Source organism: Agelaius phoeniceus, chromosome 4, assembly GCF_051311805.1.
Source record: "Agelaius phoeniceus isolate bAgePho1 chromosome 4, bAgePho1.hap1, whole genome shotgun sequence".
In the NCBI taxonomy this organism is placed as follows: domain Eukaryota; kingdom Metazoa; phylum Chordata; class Aves; order Passeriformes; family Icteridae; genus Agelaius; species Agelaius phoeniceus.
Window position 1 is genome coordinate 30,735,910 of NC_135268.1, and position 23,067 is coordinate 30,758,976.

The following is a 23,067-nucleotide window of genomic DNA, read 5'->3' on the forward strand; positions in this document are numbered from 1 at the left end:
TGCAATTCATTATGTTTCTAGACTAACTTTCCATCTTTTCATTCCATATACTTTCTTAAGCAACATATTAGTATTTCTGGAAATGTTTAAAATTCTTAAGTGTAATGAAGAACCAAAATGTTTGTGTTGTTCTAGACTCACATATGATCAAAAAAGCAGTGACATATTAGACATTTCATCACGGCAGACATGTTTCCATGAGCATTCTTTTTCCTAAATGAATATTTTTCTAAGGGAAGATGCTCACAAGGAAAATGTTTAGTCAAGAAATATTATGCTAGTCTTAGCATGGTTGCTGTAGTTTTGTAGTTCCTTATCATATGGGGTAGAGTTATTTTCCTAAGTAGAGTTTGGTATCAGTTTTCTAATGCATTAGAGTGCAATTTATGTTACTTCGAAGAAAAATAATTCATTTTTTCTTTGAATTTTAGGGTTTATCCTTTGCAAAATATGTCACCAATGTTAGTGAATTATGTATTTACTTTTTTTTGGTTAGGCTGCAAAAAGCTACTTTTGTAGCAAAAAGCTACATTTCCAGCTTTTGCACACTGTGTCAATTATGTCAGTTCCCATCCCTGAAAATGTTAAAGGTCAGGTTGGATGGGACATTGAGCAACCTGGTGTAGTGGAAAGTGTCCCTTGGAAGGGGGGTTGGAACTCGATGATCTTTAAGGTCTCTTCCAACCCAGGTCACCATATGGTTCTGTGATTTTATGAATCAAGTCTTCATTGCCCTGTAAAAGAACACTCCTTTTGAGGAGAAAATGTAGAAACAGCTGGGAGTAAAAATCCACAAAAAACTTTCAGAAGCAAACAAAAAAATTAGTTTTGTAAGGTCTCCTTACTCTCACAAAGCCTACGAAGCACAAAGCATTGCAGCTGTTCCATTTTCTGGAGGACAGTGAAACACTGTACGCTGCTTTCTTGTTCACAGCTTGTTTCAGTAGCACACACAATTCTTCGTGGTAAATAGTCACCAAGAAAGTCATAAGCAATGCAGAGTCTTTCCCAACGATTTGGCAGACCTCAAACACTTGGGAATTGGGTGAGGGTTGACATAAAATTTGGCTGTGATCCAGATCAAAGCTTTAGTCTGTCCTGAGGTGGTTCACCTCCTTACCTGGCAGTAATTTTTTCTATTCCTGTATCTGGACTTAATCCCTTACCAAGACTGGGAATTAGAAGTGAAAAGCCTAACCAGTTTCAGGTCAAGGTTATGGATAATGAGGGACATATCAGAATGGATTCTAGTCTTAGTGAGTACTACTTTATCTCTGAAGTATTTGAGATTAACCTTAGATTGTTTTGAAAACAACATACCTCTGAAAGCCATTCTTACCAGTCAGTAAATCTCCTGACCTCTTATTGGGTTGATTACTTCCCTGTTGATGTTAAATAATTTAGAGATGGCTGTTGTGATTCCTTTTTTCCTTTGATGAAAATTTTGTTTATATACTCTGAAAGTGGGTGAAATCATATTTCTCTTGAAAATGGGGATGTTGGCTGCTAACATAGGTGACTTCCATAGCCTTGATCTTTCTTGAATCCTGATATTCTGGTTGGTGCCTTGTTCTTCCAATAATAAACCTTTCCTTGATTAGCATTAAAATTGACTTCTTCCTAGTTAAAAATTAACTTCTTCTGTATAAACTTCAAATGATTTTAATGGAGAAGATGGATTGCACCATCTAGTGGATCTGATACAAGGCTCTCACGTTGGTGAGACCAAAACTCTGTAGCAAAAGGAATTAAGTAAGTTGAGGCACATTTGACCTTTTCAGTCTTTCTGTCCTGTGCTCCACATTAAAAACAGGAAATAATTATTTTGCCTTCTTGCTTTTGAGGCATATGTCTATGCACTATGATAATTATGCTGCAACAGCTCTTTCATACATTACAATTATTTCTAGTTGCCATTGAAAACATTAATACTGAGGGGAAGAGTGGACTTTGAAAACTGTATCTCCCTTTTGAGGACCTAATGTTGTAATTAACCTTGAGGTTAATAAAAAATTGGAAGGGACTAAAATGAGAGTCCAGATGTTTCATGACAGTTTTTAAAACAGAAGTTCTTTCATTTAGCACAATACTAAGTGTATCTTGATTTTTTTTCTTTTGAACCGACTGAAGTTTGTTTGGTGTCATAAAGTCTAATTGTGGCTGAAGGTTTTAGTTTTAATTCAGTCATTCAGCTTGGGTTGTTCTGATTCATTCTGGCTTGAGTTCAAATATAGTGTGTAATGGAGCATGGTATAAATACCTGATGAGGAAGACAGATCAATGCAAGGTTAAAGGGTGGTAGGAAGAGATGATGATAATTACTGGCACATCTTCCTAAGGTGTTTCTATAAATCTTATTTCTAGAATTTAACTGGTGTGGAACAGCTACTTCTGATAATTCTTGGTGATAGGATGGAAGGAAGTCAGTCAGGCTGTCAGCCTGTCTAGACCTCATGTAGCACACTGGTCTTAACTGGCTCTGCTTTGGAATGGCTTGGGCAGGCAGACTACTACAAACCTGGTCTTTCTGTACTATATTCTAATTTTTCTACAAGAAGTATGTTCTGAGGGAAAAAATTGCTCTGCAGCAAGACACAGACTAGCATTGTTTATGCAAAGACAGTTCCAGTCAAGAATGGGATTGGACTAGGTATCTCCAGAGGTTCCTTCCAACTCTAGTTATTCTATGATTAAGTACTGTGATGTCTTTAATGTATTTTGTCATCAGGTCCCCATTCCCATTTAGCAGTGAGCATGCATTGTCATGATCTTTCTTTTGCTGTTGAAGCTCTTCAGCTTCAACTGGCCTTTGGCTTTCCTTATCCTTTCTCTGCATATTCAGGCACTTTTTCCATATTCCTCTTGGGTCACCTTTCCATGCTTCTGTCTCTTCATGTTTCAGACTTTTTAGGAGCTCTTAATTCATCCAGGCCTCTTAACCTCCTTTGCTCGATTTCCTTCTCTTCTCCCAACTTAAAACATCTGACTATCAAACAAGACTTTTGGTAAAAGTATCATTAAAATTTCAGTAAGTAAAATTTTATTAAAAATTGTTTAAAATTTCACTATGTGGTTCAAAACTTTAAGATATGCTAATGTGTGATCTTGAAATGTTTGTGACATTTATGGAACCATGTAGTAAGCTATGCCTTTTAAAAAGTTTTGCGTATTGTCTACCTATAAATATTTACTATGTACACAGTTCACTGTGTGAATGAAACAGTATGAGACTGTTGAGGATGGAGATGTTTCTATGAAAAAGTCTGGGGGCGGGAAGACCACTATATTTTTCTTGGTGTGATTTTTCTGGTTTTATCTTGGGAAGCTAGTATGGAGTTGAAAAAAAGAGTACTGTAGTTCAGGTTTTTTTCCATTAAGGAAGTTTCAAATTGATCAGGCAGCTAGCTAGCTTGAAATAACCTGTTTTTCACAGTGAGCTCTGTGCAGGTTATTTTTGTAGCAGATTAACTGTGATGTGCTTAAATAACCCAAACATTCTCAAGCTTATGACTCCCTAACTTCATTTCTCAAAGATAAGTATCCTAAATATAGCATGTTCCTGTAGCCTAATTTATACCTTGTCTGTCCTAGTCTTGTCACTTTGTGTGGGTTATCCCACCTACATGTGTAATGAGCGATTGACAAGCATGTTCCTATCTCCAAAGCTGCACATTGCTGAATGGCTAGTCAGAGCCCAGATTTGTATTATGTAGCTGGGCATGTGCATTAGCTGCCTGTGCTGGAAACCCCTGCCTTGTCCTTTGGTTATCTGGATGTTATTGTACTTTTTACAGAAGTGTTACCTCCCTTACTTCTGACACAGGAGTTGCTTGAGACATCAAAAAAGTGGTTCAATGAAACTGTTAGCAAAGCAGGGCGGAATGCATGTCTTTCTTCAAGGTCAGAAATTCATTTGAAAACAGATGAATAAATGGTTTGTCTGTAAAGATACAGAGCTAAAGAAAATGTTAATTTAGTAGTTTTTTTTCCATTGCTTAATTTTTTACCCAAAAAAAATTCTTTTATTCTTTCTGGTGTAAGTGTCTGGGATTTAGAAAAAATTATGACTATCTTACAGAAATTGTTCTTAAATTATGACTGGCAACTTCTGATGGCATGTCAGTTACAACTTGAAATTATGCAGCTCTGTATGTTCTTCCTTGTATTTTGATACGTAGGGAAAAAAATGCTCGGGTGAAGGTATGGTTCTGTTCAGAGAATGGTACAGAGCCATAGCATTGGATTCTGTGACATACTTCAGTGGCTATTTCCTGCTGCATTTCAAAACTAACATTGAGCTCTATCAATAAAATACAAGGTCTTTTGGGGCCAGATTATATAAGGGTCTAAGTAATTCAATAAGACTAATTTTCCCCTCAGTTGAAACCTCATTGAAAATCCCAGAATGAATCCAGAATAACCCTGTTGAAGTCATTTTTACTGGTTCTGTTAGAGGATGTATTGCCTTATTTTGGTCTCTTTGTAGTTGTTAGTAGACTGTGTTTATTTACCTTATTCTTTTAGGTAGTTACAGCACTTCTGTAGAAATGTAAGTGAAATAGTTTTCAGAAGATCTTGAATATGTATATATTTTGCAGTCAAGACCATGTTCTAGATAATTAGGAGCCACACTTTGGCATTTATAAATATTTTGTTTCCTTTGGTACAATTAAAATTGGTTGTATACATCCTTTCACTGTAAACACATGTGATTTCCTTTTAGTTTGGTGTTCAAAGAATTTGGTTGACACAGGCAGCTATTCAGACTATCTTGGATGTTTATGTAATTTGTGGTACTTCAATTTATTGAAGAAAGCACTAAAATCTGACAAATTATATGATAAAAGCAAAATTTTAATGTCAGCATTTACTCCTCTACTACATAGCATTTAATTGCTAACTATGATCTAATTATTTTTATACTTGGAAGGCTTGTTTTAATCTGAATATGCTTGGTTTAGTCTGAATAATGGAAAATTGTACCAGCTTTTTGACATAAAACGTTGCTGTTGGCCAAGTGAACAGAATTGCTCTACAGAGGTGCTGGCACAGTCCTGTCAAATAAGCTCTGTCAAATGGACCTCAAGTCTGCTGCACACTAACCCATCTAAAAAAGAGCCTCTGACATGGTGTGCTACTGTGATAATTCAATAATGCTTGATGATTACACAGCTCAGCTAGGGGGAAATGACCTGTAAATTATACTTTACAGATTAGAAGGAGCATCTTTATAAATATCCTACAAGACTGTCAGTTCCCATTTAGGAATAATACCATCCTTCACCTTACTGAAAAGCGTTTGGACAGCTGCTGTAAAAACATGTAAGCCAAGTGTCACTGGAAAACTTTGAATAGCCTTGTGCTTTGCAGAAGCCCATTAATAGCTACAAAACTTAATTTTACCAGCTATGGTGTGGATATATGTAAATATCCCTCTCACTGCTTGCTTCAGCCATGCAGTTCAATTGAATTTTAACCTGGTATGAACTGAAGCATTTTATAAAAGTAAGCTGAAAGAAGCTGAAACAGTTTGGGTTTTCTGGTTCTCCCAGAGGGCAAATATCCTCTGTCCCTGACCCTGCTTGTCCCTCTCTTTTGCCAGGACAGCTGTTCATACTTGAAACTGATTGAGGCTAAAACTCACCTTTATTTCTGAATATTTTTAATCTGAATCAATTTCCTGATCCAATTCATTGTGCAGCATGAACCCTTCTGCCTGTATAAGTAGTGGGCAAGAAGTTGAAAATTAATAAAAGACGCTGGAAATGGTTGGATTTTTTTTATCAGTGAGGTGAACTTACCCAGTTTGACACTGCTTGTGGATGGATCTAGAGGATAAGTTCAAATAAGAACAGTTGTGGTCTTTTCATGGGCAATATGAAGTCCTTGTAAGAAGGGATATGTGGTGGAAAGGAGGAATCATGTAGGCATATTCATGTAAGTGGGCATGAAGCTGTAAATTAGAAAATATATGTGTGATTCCCAAGGGAAAATGGCCAGTAGTAAAGAATCCATGTGATTGGTCTAACACAGTGAGTGTAATATATTAAACTGAGCTTGTAGTGACAGTAATTTCTAGCTCTTTGCTATTACTTGGCAGAGTGACTTGTAAAAGCTGGATCCCTTTACAGTTTCTGCCTCACCATCTAATCAGTCATCAGAGGAGGCAAGGAAAGATTTGCTGAAAATTATGACATAATTATAGAAGGGTATTGCATGGCTAAAAGTGGCCTTGTCTTTTCAATAATCTCCAGTCAAGTATCTCTCTGGCCATGAAGACTCTCAGCTAGTCCTTTTTGTTGCAGTTTACATCTCAAAAAGAGATCTGTAACAGCTTACTTTGTATAGAAAAACATATGGATGAGGCTTTTAAAATGGTATTTTTAGACAGACACTTTATATTTATATTGAAAAAAAAAATCCAGCAACTTTTAGTTGTTGTGTTTGTGGGTAATCAAAATTAAAATGGTAGAGTAGTGGTCTGATTAATGCAATGGAAATTAATTTATTTTGTTGTTTGTTTTTTTTTTTTTAATCCTGTAGTTTTATTTTAAGAGCAGAGATATCCCTGGTCTCTGCCATTAGCAGAAAGGATCTAATTGCTACTGCTGGGTAGCAATTAGATCCTTTTCTTTTTTTGCTGTTGAGGAAGTGGTGGATTTTATTATTGCTGAAATACCTTTATGAAAAAGGTATTATCAGAACATAGCTTGAAATTTAATAAAAATTTAATAAAAATTTTATCAAAACCAAAGTTGAAATTTAATTACTTAACAAAGGGTTTTTCTAGAAACCTATGTCTTGATTTTATTAGTCTTCCTTTGTTGCAGTATTTTTCTTGACATTTGAATTACCAAAGGTGAAGAATTTTCAAATTAAATATAAGATTTTTGTAAGTTTTGGGTTGCCATTTATCATCTTTTCAAAGATGTTCATTTCCGAGGGCTAATAACTAAAAGCTTACTTGGGAGAATGATACTGTAATCAATGTTTACAATAACAGTTTTTGTAGAACTGCCTCAGGATTTGATTGTAGTGGACATACTTGACATGAGTAGCACCTCTTTAGTTCTCTGGGAAGGTTTCTTCTTTTGCTGTTTATCTGAGTACTGATTTGAATTTATTAGAGATGATTTCCCTCTTCCCTCAAATCTGTCTCACGAGACATTTGTTTAAGAAGAGACAGCCAGCAGGTAGACTGAATGAAGCTTAATAGCGTGGCTTTGGTATCGTAGAAAACAGAAATCTTCAATAATAACTGCACAAATTGAACCAGTTTCACTTTCAACACTCCATGTTTTATGTATGATGCAGTCTGTAGAGAAGGTGTGCAGAGTTAAAAGGATTTTTGCCAGGGCTGGGTTTAGCCTCATCTAACTGATTTCTCCAGCATCCTTCTCTAGTTAATTGCAAAAAGAGTCAGCTCTCCAGAGGCTCAATCAGAGCAGACTAATGTATTCTACAGAGTAAAAGGAAAATTAGCCTTGTGGAGATAAAATTGGCTTTCTTGAATACTTCTCTAGGTGCTTTGAATCTTCAGATGTTACACTCACCATCAGATATGCTAAAAGAGAGAAGCAAACACAGAGTGCAAGATGGCAAAATAAGATACAGTAATTGTAAAAGCACAGACATCTGCTTGCCAGGTTAATCAATGTTTTTCCCAAGCTGCATACCTGGCTTGCATTTGAGTGCCCAACAGCAGTATTTTTGTTTGATTTGCAAGGAAGCAGAAGCTTGGTCTTCTAGCTGGTTTGTAGGGACAAGTTGCACACAAAGGCACACTCAGAGAACACTAGAGCTTCTAGAACACAATAGCATAAAAATTACTTGTGCAACTTTCATGTGCCTACTTTGAGTGTGGCACAGTGACCCTGCAAAATAGACCCTGGCTTCATTTTTTGAGGAAATTTGAAGGAGTGTTGTAGATAAGGCAGTGTGTTTTCACTGAAAATTGAGGAAGATTCTGACAAATCCATTTAAATCTTGACAAGACTTAGTCATCGTGTCTCTTTCTTGGAAAATGGTTTATCAGATTCACCAACGTTTTTCCCAAGAAGAAATAAAAATTAAATGAAATGTGGTGCCCTTCAAAAAACCCCCTCATTAAAAAAAACATTAGGATTTAACAAGATTACAAGTAACACCTTTATGAACTATTAGGGCTTCATTAATCATTAGTTGGTTCTTCTAGCTCTGCTTAGTGGTATCAGTAAGGTGTTGGCTAATAAACATGATTTCATTTTTTGTCTACTGCCCAAGCTGTTAGGAGCACTGAACACACTCTCAGAATGTACCATTTCTTTTCTAAGCTCCTCTCCAGCTGGCTTTCTTCTGCTGCTGCTCTTTGTTTCATTCATGATACTCACTTTGAAAAGCACGTGGGTTTCTCTCACTGATAGAAGTTGTAGGATGTTGTCCAAAGAGTGTGGGTTTTAGAAAAAAGGTTATTGCCCTTGTGAATCTGCTGGCTTTTCTTGCTTTCATGTACAGCTGCAGTATTTGATACATATACATTCTGTCAGCAAACATTGGTGAAACTGACGGCCAAGAAAGTGCTTCCTTTTCTCCATAAAGGATGAAGAAGTGACACGGAGATGTAAGGATGCATTGCTTCTGTCTGGCCTTTCCTTGGCAGAGAGTTTAAACTTGTCCATGAACTGTATGGTGTCATAATGATGTCACATGATGGATTTCTTTGGCTTTGCTTTTTACCACTCACTGCAATAAAAAAAAAGCAAAAAAAAAAAAAGAAAAAAAGGCAAGAAAATATAGTTCTTGGGATAACAGACACTAACTTTCACCAGAAGGCTATTCCTTTTTACACAGCAACTCCCTAAACCTATTCCAAGAAAAACAAGTTTCTGATTGGAGCTGGGCTGCTTCTATTTCCTGATGAAAAATTTGACTGTTGCTACTTCACTGGGGCTTTGTTTCTAATGCCAGAATGAGCTAGTATCCCACTGTATTAATGATGGTGTAGCTGAGTATTAGAATAAAGCCTCAGACTGAGAGTGATTCAATGACCTTAGCTTTAGAGCTTCTCTTTCCATAAGGTCTGCAGGCTGCATACTCCATTCCTATGTTCTGTGTAACCACCCAGAAGCAGCTTGTGATCTTAAATGCTTTAAAGAGAATGTTTGCATCATGACATTACTGTGTACATGGCTAACATGCAGCATAATGGAACAGGGATTTTAATATTTACAGCATGTTACGTAAACGTTGCCCTTCTGAGTATTTTCTAAATCCTCTTAGGTCTTAAGTGACAGCTTTGATTTTTTTTTAATAAAATCAGTCTTTTCATTTATCCAGCTAAGTTTGGTAAACAAAAGATGTTTAATACTTCCTTTCATATAGGCAGATTCTTGTATTTAAGGGTTTATCTTTGTGCCCTTAAGCTTATTAGATTCCTGGGTAACTATTTAAAAAATGCTGACTTTGCAAGAGCAGTACATGGTGCAGAGGTGGGCTTTGGAATTTTCTGTGCTTTGCCAGTGTGTTCTGTGAATAGATAATCTCCAAGGGATTGCAGTAAGCAGAGCAGCGTGGGTTATGGTATGCAAATGTCACATGGACCATGAATTCTATTTTGATCTACTAATAGTCAGTAGTGAAGATTTTGGGTTGGGCTTTATGTGTGAATATATTTGTATATATACTCCTTTTAAAAATTGAGTAAAATGAGAAATTGTGCTGTGGCAAAATAAAAAGAAGGAAAATCATGACAAAATTCTGGATATCTATGGGAGTTTTCTCTTTAAGGCTGCATGACCATTACTTTGTACTGTGTTTTGATTCTGCTCTGACATTTATTTTTAATTAAGTGGTAGATGCAGGCATTCACAACATCTGAAAATTCTTCTGAGGGATAACAGAAGTGTGAGGCAAAGGAGATGACATGAGCAGAAAGTTGTTGGGGATCTTCTAGCATGATTTGGTCCTTTGATTTTCACTCTGTGTGGGATCTGGGGTGTCATGAGGGAGGACGTTTTTCCTGGGGATGCAAGACAGGTAGGAAATGTGTTCAAAATGCTTGCAAGGCCAGTTTAAGCATGAAGACAGTGTTTTTGTGGCAGTGTTATGGATGGAGAGCTTTGCTGGATGTACTGTGGCAGAGGATGGATGGGGGGATATTTTGTGTGTGCAGTATGTTTGTGTTTGCAGTATTTGCATTACTTTTGCTTACAGGTGACTGTGGAGGAAGTGATGACTACGACTGCGTACCTGGATCTCTTCTTGCGCAGCGTTTCAGAGCCAGCCCTCCTCAAGATTTTCCTCCGCTTTATCTTGCTGCACCGACATGAGAATGTTCATATCCTGGATACACTTACCAGCAGAATCAACACACCATTCCGGGTAAGACAAGCAGAAAGGAAGTTCAGGAACTCAGCATGGATGTAGGTTCAATGTTCAAGGGGGAGATTTCATATATTACAGTTGGGTACTTGTTTAGCTAGGAATTTTCTGCCCTCCACCCAATGGTATGATTTCTGCACCCTCTCAATTTTGTGTGCGTGTTTCGACATTTAGCAACCACTATACAAAGCTAATAAACCTGTGAGGTGGTTTCACATATGTAGGAAATGGGATAGAGGTAAAGAGAGCTTCTGGAAGTCTGAATCCTGTTGGAAGATAAAAGGTAAATTTGGAAGCATTTTTATTCTGACCAGTGCTGGATTAGTGCTATCATAGATAACTCTCTCTGGGACTTATAAATATATTTGTAAGGAGCATTTCTGATCTTTGGAGTTTTGCTAAGCAACAAGCTTTTTCAAATAGTCTGTCTGGGGAAACAATTGGAGCTCTCTAAGGAAGTCTCCAAATGGATCCCAGTTGTTAACTGTGATCTCACTGATGTAATTCTCAGGAATCCACAGTCTGTATTTCTGTAGCATGTTTACTGAACTATAATGTTGCCTGCTTTATTTGATTAAAAGAACACACTTTCTTGCTCAAGTGATGAGGTTGCTGCTTCCTTCTCTTTGCCTTCATTCCCTTGTGCAGTAGGGTTTATCTCAGCTTTGTGCTGAGCCCCTTCTCAGCCTAGGCACAGAGCAGCACAGTGGCTGGAGGGCTGCCTGCCAGAGGGAGTAGTTACCTTTGCCAACAGTTGGATCTTCTGGATGAGAAAATGACTACTTGTTGCACCGGACTACTTGAGTGAGCCTGGGTTGACTGGCAACCTTGGCTGACTCTTGGGTGATGCAGAGCTTCATAGATGAAGCTGAGAATACTGTTTTAGTGCAAATGAATGCTTAGAATGTGCAGTAATGTTTTAGAGAAGCCAGAACACCAGCATGTGCATTAAATTTGTGTATTAGGGACAGTAGCTTCATCTGAAAATTGTTTTGAAATGTAAGTGCATGCAAATATCGATATATATGCTGCTGTTAGTGCATCTCTGAGATGGATTAACTCTGAAAACTGAAACAGTTCTGTCAACAAAAATGCAAATGCTGTTGTCTCTGCTGATCATTAATTACTATTCCATAGGCAAGCAAGATGGGAATTGTAAAGAATTCTGCAGCCCTGAGCAGCTCAGGATCTCAGCCAAAGTGGTGCCGTGATGCTAAAGGAGTTTTCTGCAGTATAGCTCAGCCAAGTGCAATCATAGCACAAAAGCTGTGTACATTACTATTGATGAAAATACTAATTAATAATTCACAGAGTTAAACTTATTTAGAGACAGGTGCCTGAAAGGACTTGTAGAAATACTATCCTCGTTTTTTTCTTGAGCATATTTTAAATCTTATCTTTTTACACAGTACAAAAATATACTTGGATTTAGTTATTCAGAAGATTCCAGATTTGCAAAGACTAATGATTACTATTTCCCTGTAAACTTAAATTTCTTAAATACAGGATAATTTGAGGCAGCAGCAGGTGTTTTTGAAGTTTCATGCCATGAAGAAAAGTTATACTTGACTCCTTGTAAATTTCATAGGAGAAAAACAGGAAATCTGCTTTCCTCTTATGTCCCTCCCCCAGTTAAAACAGACATTTATGCAAGAATCTGACTTCTTCCAAAGGCTTGTTGTGAAGCTCTTCAACCATTCAGCTTCTTAATGTGCAGAACACTAATAATTCCTTATACCTAAAGCAACAGAAACTGAAGTGATTTATAACTTTTCTTTCAGAAAAGACCTTAAATTGGTTCAAATTCTGTGTCACAGGTAAAAACTAAAACTCTGTATTGGAAGTTACATGGTTCAGTTCATGCTAAGTCAACTTAAATTAATAAATTTGAATAATGTTTAAGACTGATTTTTTAAATAGCTTATTTGAAGGAAAGTTCTGTTTAGGATTGTATTTTGTTAAAATGTAACATAATACATATATAGCCCTTGACAACTTGAAAAAAAATCTCATGGGGTGCTCACTAAATGAAGTGTCATTCTAAGAGTGTCTTATAAATCATGATGTTCTGACAGAGCCATTTTGTAATGTAGTATGCAGGGAAGATTGGAAAGATAAAATTTCCAGATCAAAAGCTGACAATGTTTATCATTTTCCAGCTCTGTGTGGTCTCCTTGGCATTGTTCAGAACGCTCATTGGCTTGCATTGTGAAGATGTGATGTTACAGCTAGTTTTAAGGTAAAGCCCAAACTCTTTTTCTTATTTTTAATGCTAACTCTGGGACATATGGTCTCTCTCTGTGGATGCAGAGCTGGGTGGGAGTTCTCCAAGAGAGCAGAAATCAAAGTAACTACAGGGATAAGAATATTTATGGTTCCGACAAAAGTCTACCAGACCTGACGAAGTTTGATTTACGTCCTGAGATCTCCAGAGCAAGAGATTTTTCTTGTGATTTATTTCTATACAAGTGAGAGAAGCTAAGAATATATTTATCACCTCCAAAGTCCTTATTCCCTGCTTTTAAATGCATAATTCTTCCCTCCTGCATGTTTTCTCTACTGTATTATGCACTGTGATACAGACCTGTATACTGTTTGCAGCTCCTACCCTTCGTGTTGTTTTCCACCTCTTTGATTCCTTGCTCAATGAGAATTCTTCATGTTCCTGCACTGTTGTAGGTAGATTAAGTGATGTACTAAATGAAGCGATAATTTTTGGTTTTAATTTGTGATTTTATACATTGCTTCAAAATACTCATAATTTGGGTATGTTTATTAGATGAGGACTGTTTATTTATTTGGAAATATTGGTGTAACTGATTTGGGCTTTTAGCATTGCAGATCACATGAATATTCCAGGTACTGTCTGTCCCTCCACATACAGGCATAAAGGTGAAATTCCCTATAGATCTGGCAGTGGTGCCTGGAAATACTGGTAGATCTCTGTGAGCACAAGTACATCACCACTCTAGCATTAGAGTGCTGTGGTTGATCCTTTTGTTTATTTAGGGAATCCTTTAGAATTTATTTGCATTTTAAATGGCAGATCATTGGTGCAGTTAACACTGAGGCTCTTATGTACGTGCCGTTAAAAAGTAAAACCAAAGTTCTCTAAAGAAGTTCAACATGAGACTGTGCTTTTTCTGTTCCTTACCTTCCTCTAGTTTCTTCCCTCCTCTGCCTAAGAGCTCAGCTTTGATCTATTGCAGTAAAATGCTTGGATGACCCTTCCCTCCTTTTTTTTTCTGGCTACTTGCCTGGCAAACTGACTCTCTCTGGATTTCCCAGGAAAACAAATAAATTGAGAATTCTGAGACAGAATGCATTCATAGCCAGACCAAACAATTCTGCCGGCCTTTGACATCTGCCTGTCCCACACTTCCTCCATACTTTCTTAAAACAGGTTTGCTCTGACCTCCAAAGGATTCCCTGTTCTGATGCAACTGTCTCCTTATTATTGCTGTTTTTTGAGAAGGCAGGAAGGTGGGAAGGGAATTCTGTGTGTTGCTGCTTTCTCTAGCATGAAAGGATAAGTGATGCTGGGCACTGCTGTTTCAGGTATCTGATCCCCTGCAACCACATGATGCTGAGCCAGCGGCGGGCTGTGAAAGAGAGAGACTGTTACTCTGTATCTGCTGCAAAACTGCTGGCCCTGACACCTCTCTGCTGCTCCACTGGAATCACTTTGACACTTGAAAGCCAAGGAAAAGACTGTATTCTCTGGACAAAACCAGCACAAACTAAAGGTAATTGGTGCTCAGAGGAAGATGAAATAATTAGTGTCTGATTTGGTAGCACCTTATGGGAGGAATTGTGAAGGAATAGAAGGGGAAGGAAATGTGGGCAAGCCTGGAGTAGAAAGTTTGTTTAATTCCTTCCATATGTCCAGGTCTATCGAAACCTTGTTTAAACAGCTATCCAGCTTGAATGCTTGAATATGCATTCATGACAATAGTGTACTGATACATGGCAGCAACTCAGGCTGCTTCAGTGTGCTTGCTGCATTAAGGTTTGAATGCAGGCTGCTCTCATAGAAATCTTGAGTTACAGCTCTGTCTTTGTGATAGGAAAAAGTTGTGTGTTTATGAGCACATCTCACTTGCTGTGCTTTGGTCTTCCTGCCTTATTGGATTGTTAGGGTTAAAGACTCTTCCTGCAATGTCTTAGTGGATGCCTTGCTGGAGAAAATTTGATGCACTACTCTTGATACGAGTCGTCTTCTTTACTTCCAGATCCTGATAGACGCTCTTCTGAATCTGTTTGCATCGTGGAATATGGAAGAGCTGTGGATATCAGCTACTTGCAGTACCTGGGGGAAGCTCAAGAAGCCATCATCCAGTGCATGAAAGATTGTAAGGTTTGGTCTGCCTTGTATGATGGAGTAAATCCTGATCCAGACACCTTTATCCAGACGCTTGCAGAGGAGAACAGTGCGGATGTGGAGTACCCCATGTTTCGGCTCCAGCAAAGGACTCCTAGCACGTGCAGCTCTGCTCAAGCAACCCCATTTAGTGAGAAGACGCAGCTGGAGCTAGAATGGGATGATAGCTATGACACAGGGATTTCTCCTGGTTCTAACGTGAGCTCACCACGACCGTATGATGATCTGGGAAGCACAGAAATGCAGCCACCTGCAGAGCCACCAAAACACATTCAGGAAATGAAAAAAAATGCCATTATGCTCATCAAAGGCTCTTACATAGAGGAGTCAGACTTTCAGGATGATGTTATGGTTTACAGGTTATGTGCCCAGAAGGATACTCAAGATGATGACAGCTCCAAGGAGAAAGCTTTAAATGTAGCCAGAGAACACAAGGTGCAGAGCCAGACCGTAGTCAATGGGTCTCTTGCAAAGACCCAGCTGGAAATGGACTTGGATGAGCACAGTAAGAGAAATTCAAGCTCAACTAAAGGTGTAATGAGAGAACAAATAAACCAGAAAATGACTGAGATTGATCCACAGCCAGACTTAGAGTTAAAGATTTCTTCTCAGGAGGCAGATTGTAACTTAAGTGTAAAACTGCTGAGCACAGATGGTGAGGATTTCATTGCACAGTATGACAGAATTATTAAGGAACTGGTTCCAAACAGTGCAAGCATGGAGGAGCAGAAGTTGGATGCTCCTGATCCTGTCTCTCCAGCAGAAGAAGAGGAGGACTTTGAGAATTTCTCAGCAGATACCCCTTCTGCAGAGAGCATATCATCTCCCTTTGGACCAAAGGATGATGTCTCTCCCAAGCACTCTCCAAGGAGCCAGAGTGCTCCATTTACAGGTGGAATGTCCTGTTAATTACATACATAACAAATATAAGAAGGCATGGGGATTAAAGGGGGCCAAATGAGATCACACTGTGTGGCACACAATACAAGCATAGAGGAAGGAAGAGTCCTGGCACTATACAGGGTATAGTCTACATAGCTGAAACCACTCCCAGGAGAGTGAGAGATCCAGAGTGAAAATACAGCAGAGTCATCAGTGTGGTGAAAGAAAATGGTAGTGTTTCAGAGTTTTTCCCTTGGTAATTGTTTAGAACATTGAGCAGGGGTTATGTTGTTTGTATGTGAGAGTTCTGTCACACTAGAGGAAGCTTTTTCAGTTGAAAGGTGTTCAGAGTAGCTATTTTAATATACAGAGCCCAGGTAAATAATTTCTTTTTCTGGCAACTTTCACCTCTGATGGGATGGATGCAGTATCATAGTGCCATTTTTCCTCTCTCTGCTATTCCACATTGTAGCAGAAGGTGTCAGCACTGGTGCCATGTCTGTACGTGCCTGTCTCCCTGCTCTGCCCTGACATCCTGTTCTCCAGTGTCAGGTCTGCCCTCGCTGTTGGCATGCTTTTCTCTCTAGTGCCAGGCAGCAATTTAAGATTGCTCTCTGCTGACTGTCCAAGCTATTCAGGAATGGCATTACTACTGGAGGTCAGAGTGGGCTTTTTGATCTGTATTTGTGCAGCTCCTTGCACTACAGGCTCCTGGTCTTTAATTAGGTCTCCTAGATACCGGAGTAATGCAAATAATAAAAAATAATAATGTACTAGGTTTCCTCACCCAACAAAAACCTCTATAAGATGGCTTCTCGTTCATTTGGAAAGGGAAAATGTGTGTTCATTGAAAAGCAGCCCTTTCTGGTCAGCTGTGGCCAGAATGCTTGGCACTGTTTCTTAATTGAAAAATCCAGTCTGTTTTTCAACTAATTTGCTGTTTTTGCTGTGGTGGTACATTAATTGTATCCACATCTTTGTTTTGTGTTATCTGCTGTCAAATGTAGCTCAAAAAATGTTCTCTCTGTCTCTCATTCTTCATCTAGTCCCTCTCCATTTGTTCATTTTCAAAAACCCACCCCTCACCCAAACCCACGAAAACCTCAGAACTGAGGAAAATGAAGATAAAAAGCTAAACTTTTTATCTTCATAAAAGATAAGCCTAGATGTTTGCTACCCATCTACAGTGTGTTTTGCTCTTAGACTCCTTACCTGGCTTTAATGGAGATCTTAGTGATTGCATGTAAGGAGGTACTTGCAACAACACCTTGGAAATGTTAAAATTGCAGGGCCTTTCAAAGATAGCAGCTTGGTCTAATAGAAGGTATTCCTCCCCAGGGCAGGGAGCTTGGAACTAGATGGTCTTTGAGGTCCCTTCCAACCCAAATTCTATGATTCTGTATCTAATTTGGGATGCTGTATTATGCTTGTAGATGTGTTTGATAAAGTTTTTAGGTTGCTTTGCTGTTTTGGGATGGCATTAAGGGATGAGGCCTCTCTCTGACAGAAGTTTCCCACAGCCAGTAAGTGTCAGCAATGCAAAGATGCTCCCTTCAGGCCTGTGGATCTGTGAAGAAAATGCTCTCTCGGTGTCTTATATCCATGGTAAAACATGTCATCTCTATTTTCACTTGTGATGTTCAGGAACAGGAATTTGTATTTTGTTTCCTCCTTCTCCATATATCAGTGCTTGACTTCATCGCCATGAAAGGAGTAATTTTTTGATTTCTCATCTAGTTACCCTGTTTCTTACAAGGCTTCTAAACTCTGCTTACATCCTCTGAGTCTCATTTCAATAAATTTTTAGGAGTGAAAGTCATGCTATCACTTTTTAAAAAAAATTTTATGTATTTGGTAATGTCCCTTGCAGCTTCAGCTTTACCTACTCAGCTTTGAAGTGTTACCTAGAGAAGAGAAACAGTGACACATCTCAGCTCCTTCTGCCATCTCTTTTGATACAGTAGAGCTCCCTTCAGGAGCTCTGTGAAAGTGTCACCATGAACAGGATAGGTTATGTTGGGACAGAAGAAACTGAATCTCAGCAAAAGTGTGTGGGGCTGGCTGCTCCACTGGATGCTCGGGCTCTGGTGGCTGTGGTGGTGGTTGAAAGGCAGTAGCCACACGAAGCCTTGCCAGCACTGGCCCTCCCACCTTTCCCGTGCCAGCATTAGCCTTCAGAGATGAGTCTGGAAGGAGTGCTGCCTTTGTGCTCACAGTTGCTGTAAAGCATGACAGATTCCAGCCTTTAGTGGAGCTCTGTTAAGTGAAATGGCAACAGGGGCACTCCTCATTTGATCCTTCCTGTTGCTCTGGGCCAGAGGTGCTTTAGCCTCTGCTGTAGTTTCCAGCAGGGACATTGAACTGGGCTGTGCCTGTGCCCAGCCAGCTCCAATGGCAGCCATGTGCAAACTGAGGGGAGCTGGAATGGTGTTGGGTTATGGCCACCTTGCTTGACCCTAGAAATGCCCATGGCATGTATTTTTTGCCAGGTTTGAGGGTGGGATATTTAAAGATAACAGTGCTAATCATTCTTCTGCATGGTTTTCCTAGCTCTTATGCAACTTGAATAGTGTGGTGGGACTGTGGATGTGACAAGGGACATTACTTGTGAGTAGGTCCCTTGTACTGGCTGCCTCAAGCATGTGCCAAGCTGTGTGGTCTAACAGGATAGTATTTGAGTGAAGTCATTCTCAGCCTTGCAAAGGTTTCATAAGCTTGAGCACTAAAGGTTTATGTACTTCATGGTAAATGCTTCTGTAGTTCAGTGGCTGTCCTTCAGCATGAATGCACAAACTAAAGCTATTATTTGTTGGTGACATTTATATGATAACGCCTATGTCTACCAGCAATTATGCTTATAAATCTATTTTAATGTCTTCCCTGCTTTGTGTGAGTGTTTGGTATACTGAAGATGCCTTTTCTTGTGATGGGAAATATCACAGCTTGATTTTTATGTTTAGAATAGCATTTTCATATTTTCTTTAGAACACCAGTTTTTGGATAGAACAAGAAAGCTAGCAATAATTCATTTTGCCCAGCTTAGAAATAAGGCATAGGAAGAGTAAAAAGAGCAGATTCTATTTGCATTAAAACTAGTAGTACCCTTCCAATTTATTAAAGGGGAATAGAGTGGTAGACTGTAATGTCCTAGGCTAAATCCTTATTGGCACATACAAGTGGAATAGTCATGCATGTTAAATAAACCATTAATGTAAACTGATTGGCCAGGTAGCCAATGTGCTGCTAACCACAAAAGCTTTCGACACCTCTGTAAAGTCTGCTTTCTCTGTTCAGCTACAGTTTGGGTTTTCTCCCTGCTGTCTTTAATTACTGTGTGGGAGGGCTAATTTGGTTGGTTATGATGGTCAAAATTCCCTTTAAATGCCTTTTTCCTGGATCTTCGGGTTTTTCTTCTGTGAAAACAAAAGCATTGATTCCTTCTTATTTTCTTGCAGGACCATTCATCAGCGTAGTGTTGTCGAAGCTGGAGAACATGCTGGAGAATTCCTTGCACGTAAATTTGCTGCTTATTGGGATTATTACTCAGCTGGCAAGTTATCCACAGCCGCTTCTCCGCTCCTTTCTGCTCAACACCAACATGGTGTTTCAGCCTAGCGTGCGCTCGCTCTATCAGGTATTTACACAGGTGATAGCCATGCCTACTGGAGCAGTGTCTTTAGTGGCTCCTTAAACCTTACGTTAGCTCCTTTCACTTTCACATGTAGCTTTCCTACCTGTCTGAGAGCTTCTTATTTCATTTCCATGTTTTAATTGCATTTGTGCAAAGAACTGGAAACTCTATATGACCATAGCTTTTGTCAGAACTCTAGTTTAATGCAGGTAGAGCAAGCCTGAATATTCAGTCTGTGGCTGCACTGGGAGCAAAGGAGAAAGAAGTAATTGCTACTGTTGTTTTGGCAGGTGCTGGCATCTGTGAAAAATAAGATTGAACATTTTGCTTCCATTGAAAAAGACTTCCCAGGTCTTCTCCTGGAGGCCCAACAGTACCTGCTTTTTCGTGTGGACATGTCTGATGCTGAGGAAGAATTGCTCACCAAAGGTAAATGATAAGCATGCTCAGAGGAGGGCTGATGGAATGACTTACCAATTCCCCCTGTCCTTTTTTGCAGATGATTAAAAGGTGTGGTGTGTTGTGAATGTCATTAGCCAGCTGTATTCTCCTGACTTTAAAGTGATGATGCTCAGTAGACCACAGTGTATGGGTCTATTTGGATATTCTTTCCTGTTTATGAGTTTTTATTTGGTATATAAAATGTCTGTTTAAAGAAGTAACAAATTCAGTTCTTGGCTTGCTGTCAGTAAACAAACTCACTTTCAAAGCATGAGGTGAGGTGGCATATGTGCATGATTTCATTTTATTTTTAGCCTGACCTTCAGCTAGGTCATTGGTTCTTTTTTGATAAATCTTAGCTAGGACAGAAGTCCAGGATGAACTGGTTTCTGCAACAATTGAATAAGGCTTGGTGTCATGGTTTCGGCTACCACTGAAGGAGATAAGACACTGAAAGTTTTCTGGCTAGTATCTTTCTTGTATGACAAACAAACCAAAACAAGCAGAAAAAACCAAAATGTGTGTGTCTATGAGCAGTGGGGAGTTATACGGGTATCACCCCACCAAGCCAGCTTTGCAGGGGACTCTGTAACATCTGCTGCTTCTCAAGCACAGCTCATACTGCACCTGTCTTTACAGTTACCTCTACTTATTTTTACCACTGTGGGGCAAGCTAGTAAAAATAAACAAAATGAAGTCTTAGCTGCCAAATAAGAACCTTCCAGACACAGGCAGGCAATGGATAGAGCTGAAGCCCTGCCCTGAGGACATGCTTGTTCTCAGCTTGCTTCTGAGCAGGCAGTGTTGGATGCAGGCTTCTCTTAAAAGCCAGCTTGCCACACGATGGGAATATGTCAAATTTGGTGAGTCATGAAGAGCTGACTCTGTAAGGGTTCAGAAGAGGCTGCATGTACAGGTGTGTGCTTACTCGTCTTTGGGAGTCATTAATAATCACCCACTCTGCCCACACTTCTGTGAAGATGTTGATGCTTTTCTTGGACTTCCAGAGGTGTGGAAATCAGGAGTCTTTATGTGCCATTTTAATTGTGTTTTCATTTTTCAAGACTCTGAAGAATAAGCTACCTAGTTTGTAGTCAGCATAGTCTGTGTTTCTAAGGTTTGCAGTATATCTAGTCTGTAAAATTATGATCTTGCTAAGGCTGCATCCTAAAGAGTTGGTCTGTTGGTCTGCTGTAAAAAAGCTGTGTCCTGCACATGTCAGTAGCATTTTAGGCTCTGCATTTTGGTGTCATAGAATAGAAAGCTGAACCATTAGATGTCATTGTAGCTAGCATGTGGGAGATGAGATTAGGAGGCAATATTCAGAGTCCTTTTTTTCTCAGGTGCTGGCAATAAGAACTTTCACATAATGCATTCCCAATGACATTTATTTATACTTCCTGTTTTACGTCAGTTTTCTTCTGTGGGCTTCAGAATTTGCCAGGTTGACTCATGTTGGTCATTATTTAGGAATTTGAAAGAAGGCTGCTTAGTCACCCTGTTAGTGCACTTTGTTCTGTATAGTGGCAACTCCTGCAGAGAAGGCTTGTCTTGACAAATAAATGGAGAGTAAGTAAATTTCTGGATAACTGCAGATTTGGTTCCCTACAGGACTAGTGATGCAAGTCATCAGACTGTAATCCTGGGGGAGAGCTGGCTCAGTAGCCTATCAACCAGTAGTTCATTATGTTGATTAAAAAGTGCAAGGTAGGAACTGCTGCAATAATGGTAAATGAAAAAAAGAATAAAAACAAACCAAAACCAAAAAACAAATTGGGAACTCCCCATGGACTTCTTTGCATTAGCTTGAACACCATCTCTGACTGTCAGACATATTGGTTGCTCTCTGAGGGATTTTTCCCCTGAAAAGAAGTGGTGAATAAACCCCAGTGTTCTCTGCAGGTCTGAGCATAGCCAGCCTCCTACAGAATTCACATATGAAAACCTGAAGGCAGAGTTAGTGAGGAATACAAATGTAAAACCAAAATATTATAGAGAATTTTCTCTCACTTTACAGGGTTGGTCTCAGAAGGTTTTTGAACAGAAATGGTACAATTTGTTCTTTTTTGCTTGCAGTAGTGTGTGATTTCTTCCACAGCAGCTTGGGCTCTGGTTACACATCTAGAGCTGTCACGATGTAGCTCCATGTGCAAGCTGCCCCTTTTTCAGTGTGTTGGTAGCAATCTTCAGAGTACTCATTTGCTCAATTTTCAATTGTATGACTCAGATTGCATCCTGACCCTAGAGAGAAGTGAACAATCCTGATCAAAGGAAAAAAAATACAACAAATCTCTAGTTCCTAGATCAGCTTTCTGTGCTTTTCTGGTTTTTTGGGGGGTTTTTTCCAAACAAGCAGTTGAATCTAAACAAAAAATATTTTTAGAGATGTATCAGTTTTGATTCTTTTTAAAAGGAAGAGTATAAAGAAGAGGAAAGCTTTCACAGTGTACTAGCATTCTGGTTATATTGCCTAAACTATTTAAAAAAACTTAAAATATTAATTATGAAATGTTTTAACATTAGAAAATCTGAGAAAAAAAATCTTCAGGGGAAGCTTAAAACTTTATCTTTTCATTGTAATCTATAATTTAAGTTGTTTTTCCTCCCACAGTCAGATTTTCCCACAGAATAGAAATTCCTGTACTCTGTCTCTAGTAGGTAGAAATTTGTAGAATAACAGCATGAATGATTGATAAGTCTGGAGTTGGAAAGGTGTTTTAAACTCAAGAAAAGTACGAGTCTGTTAAATGATTGAGATGGAATGTTTTTTTTTTTCAAGTGTTTGGAAGGAGTAGAGTAATTCCACAGTGCCTTGGGTGAAGTACAGGCAAGGAACAAAAGTGCAGAGCTGTTGAACAGAGGATTGCTGTGCAGCATCGAGTGAGGCCTTCATCTACAGCTCCCCCTGTTCACTGCTTTGGAGGGGTTTCAGAGCAAGGCTGGCATCACTTGAGACTCTAACATAAACTGTGTGCAGAGTAAGGGAAACCCCTTCTGAAGGCAGCAATGCAGTTTTGGGCTTGTCTGCAGTGTGTGAATTAACATAACAGCCCTTTTATTTCTTTTTAATGATTTACTTATACATCTCAGGAGAGCATCCCACTTGTGAGTTAGATGGGACTTCATCTGTCTCCGCTGAGTTGGCCTCAATGATACCTTGTAGCAGTGAGTTCTATCTTGTAGCAGTGAGTTCTACAGGTTAATTTTTCTTTGTAGAGTATTTATTTCCATCAGCATTAGATTTTGTCACCTTTTTAGTTTCACTGAATTAATTATCATCTAATTAAAGGGCAGTTCTGCTTCAGGTTGAAACAAGGAGCAATTGATTGAAATTTAAGTGCTGCTGTCACTGTAATTCCATGCATTCTGATAC

General features: G+C 39.0%; 1 protein-coding gene across 5 annotated transcripts in view; it reads left to right on the top strand.

Annotated features, from left to right (window-relative positions):
• FHIP1A (FHF complex subunit HOOK interacting protein 1A) overlaps positions 1–23,067 on the top strand; it is a 79,272-nt gene that overhangs the window by 54,336 nt on the left and 1,869 nt on the right. For all 5 annotated transcript variants that reach the window (XM_077177207.1, XM_054633610.2, XM_077177206.1 and 2 more), the window contains 6 exons: positions 10,192–10,359; positions 12,519–12,598; positions 13,918–14,105; positions 14,592–15,632; positions 19,078–19,256; positions 19,544–19,682. In XM_077177207.1, coding sequence (XP_077033322.1) covers positions 10,192–10,359; positions 12,519–12,598; positions 13,918–14,105; positions 14,592–15,632; positions 19,078–19,256; positions 19,544–19,682 — 1,795 coding nt within the window. The remainder of the gene's footprint in view (positions 1–10,191; positions 10,360–12,518; positions 12,599–13,917; positions 14,106–14,591; positions 15,633–19,077; positions 19,257–19,543; positions 19,683–23,067) is intronic.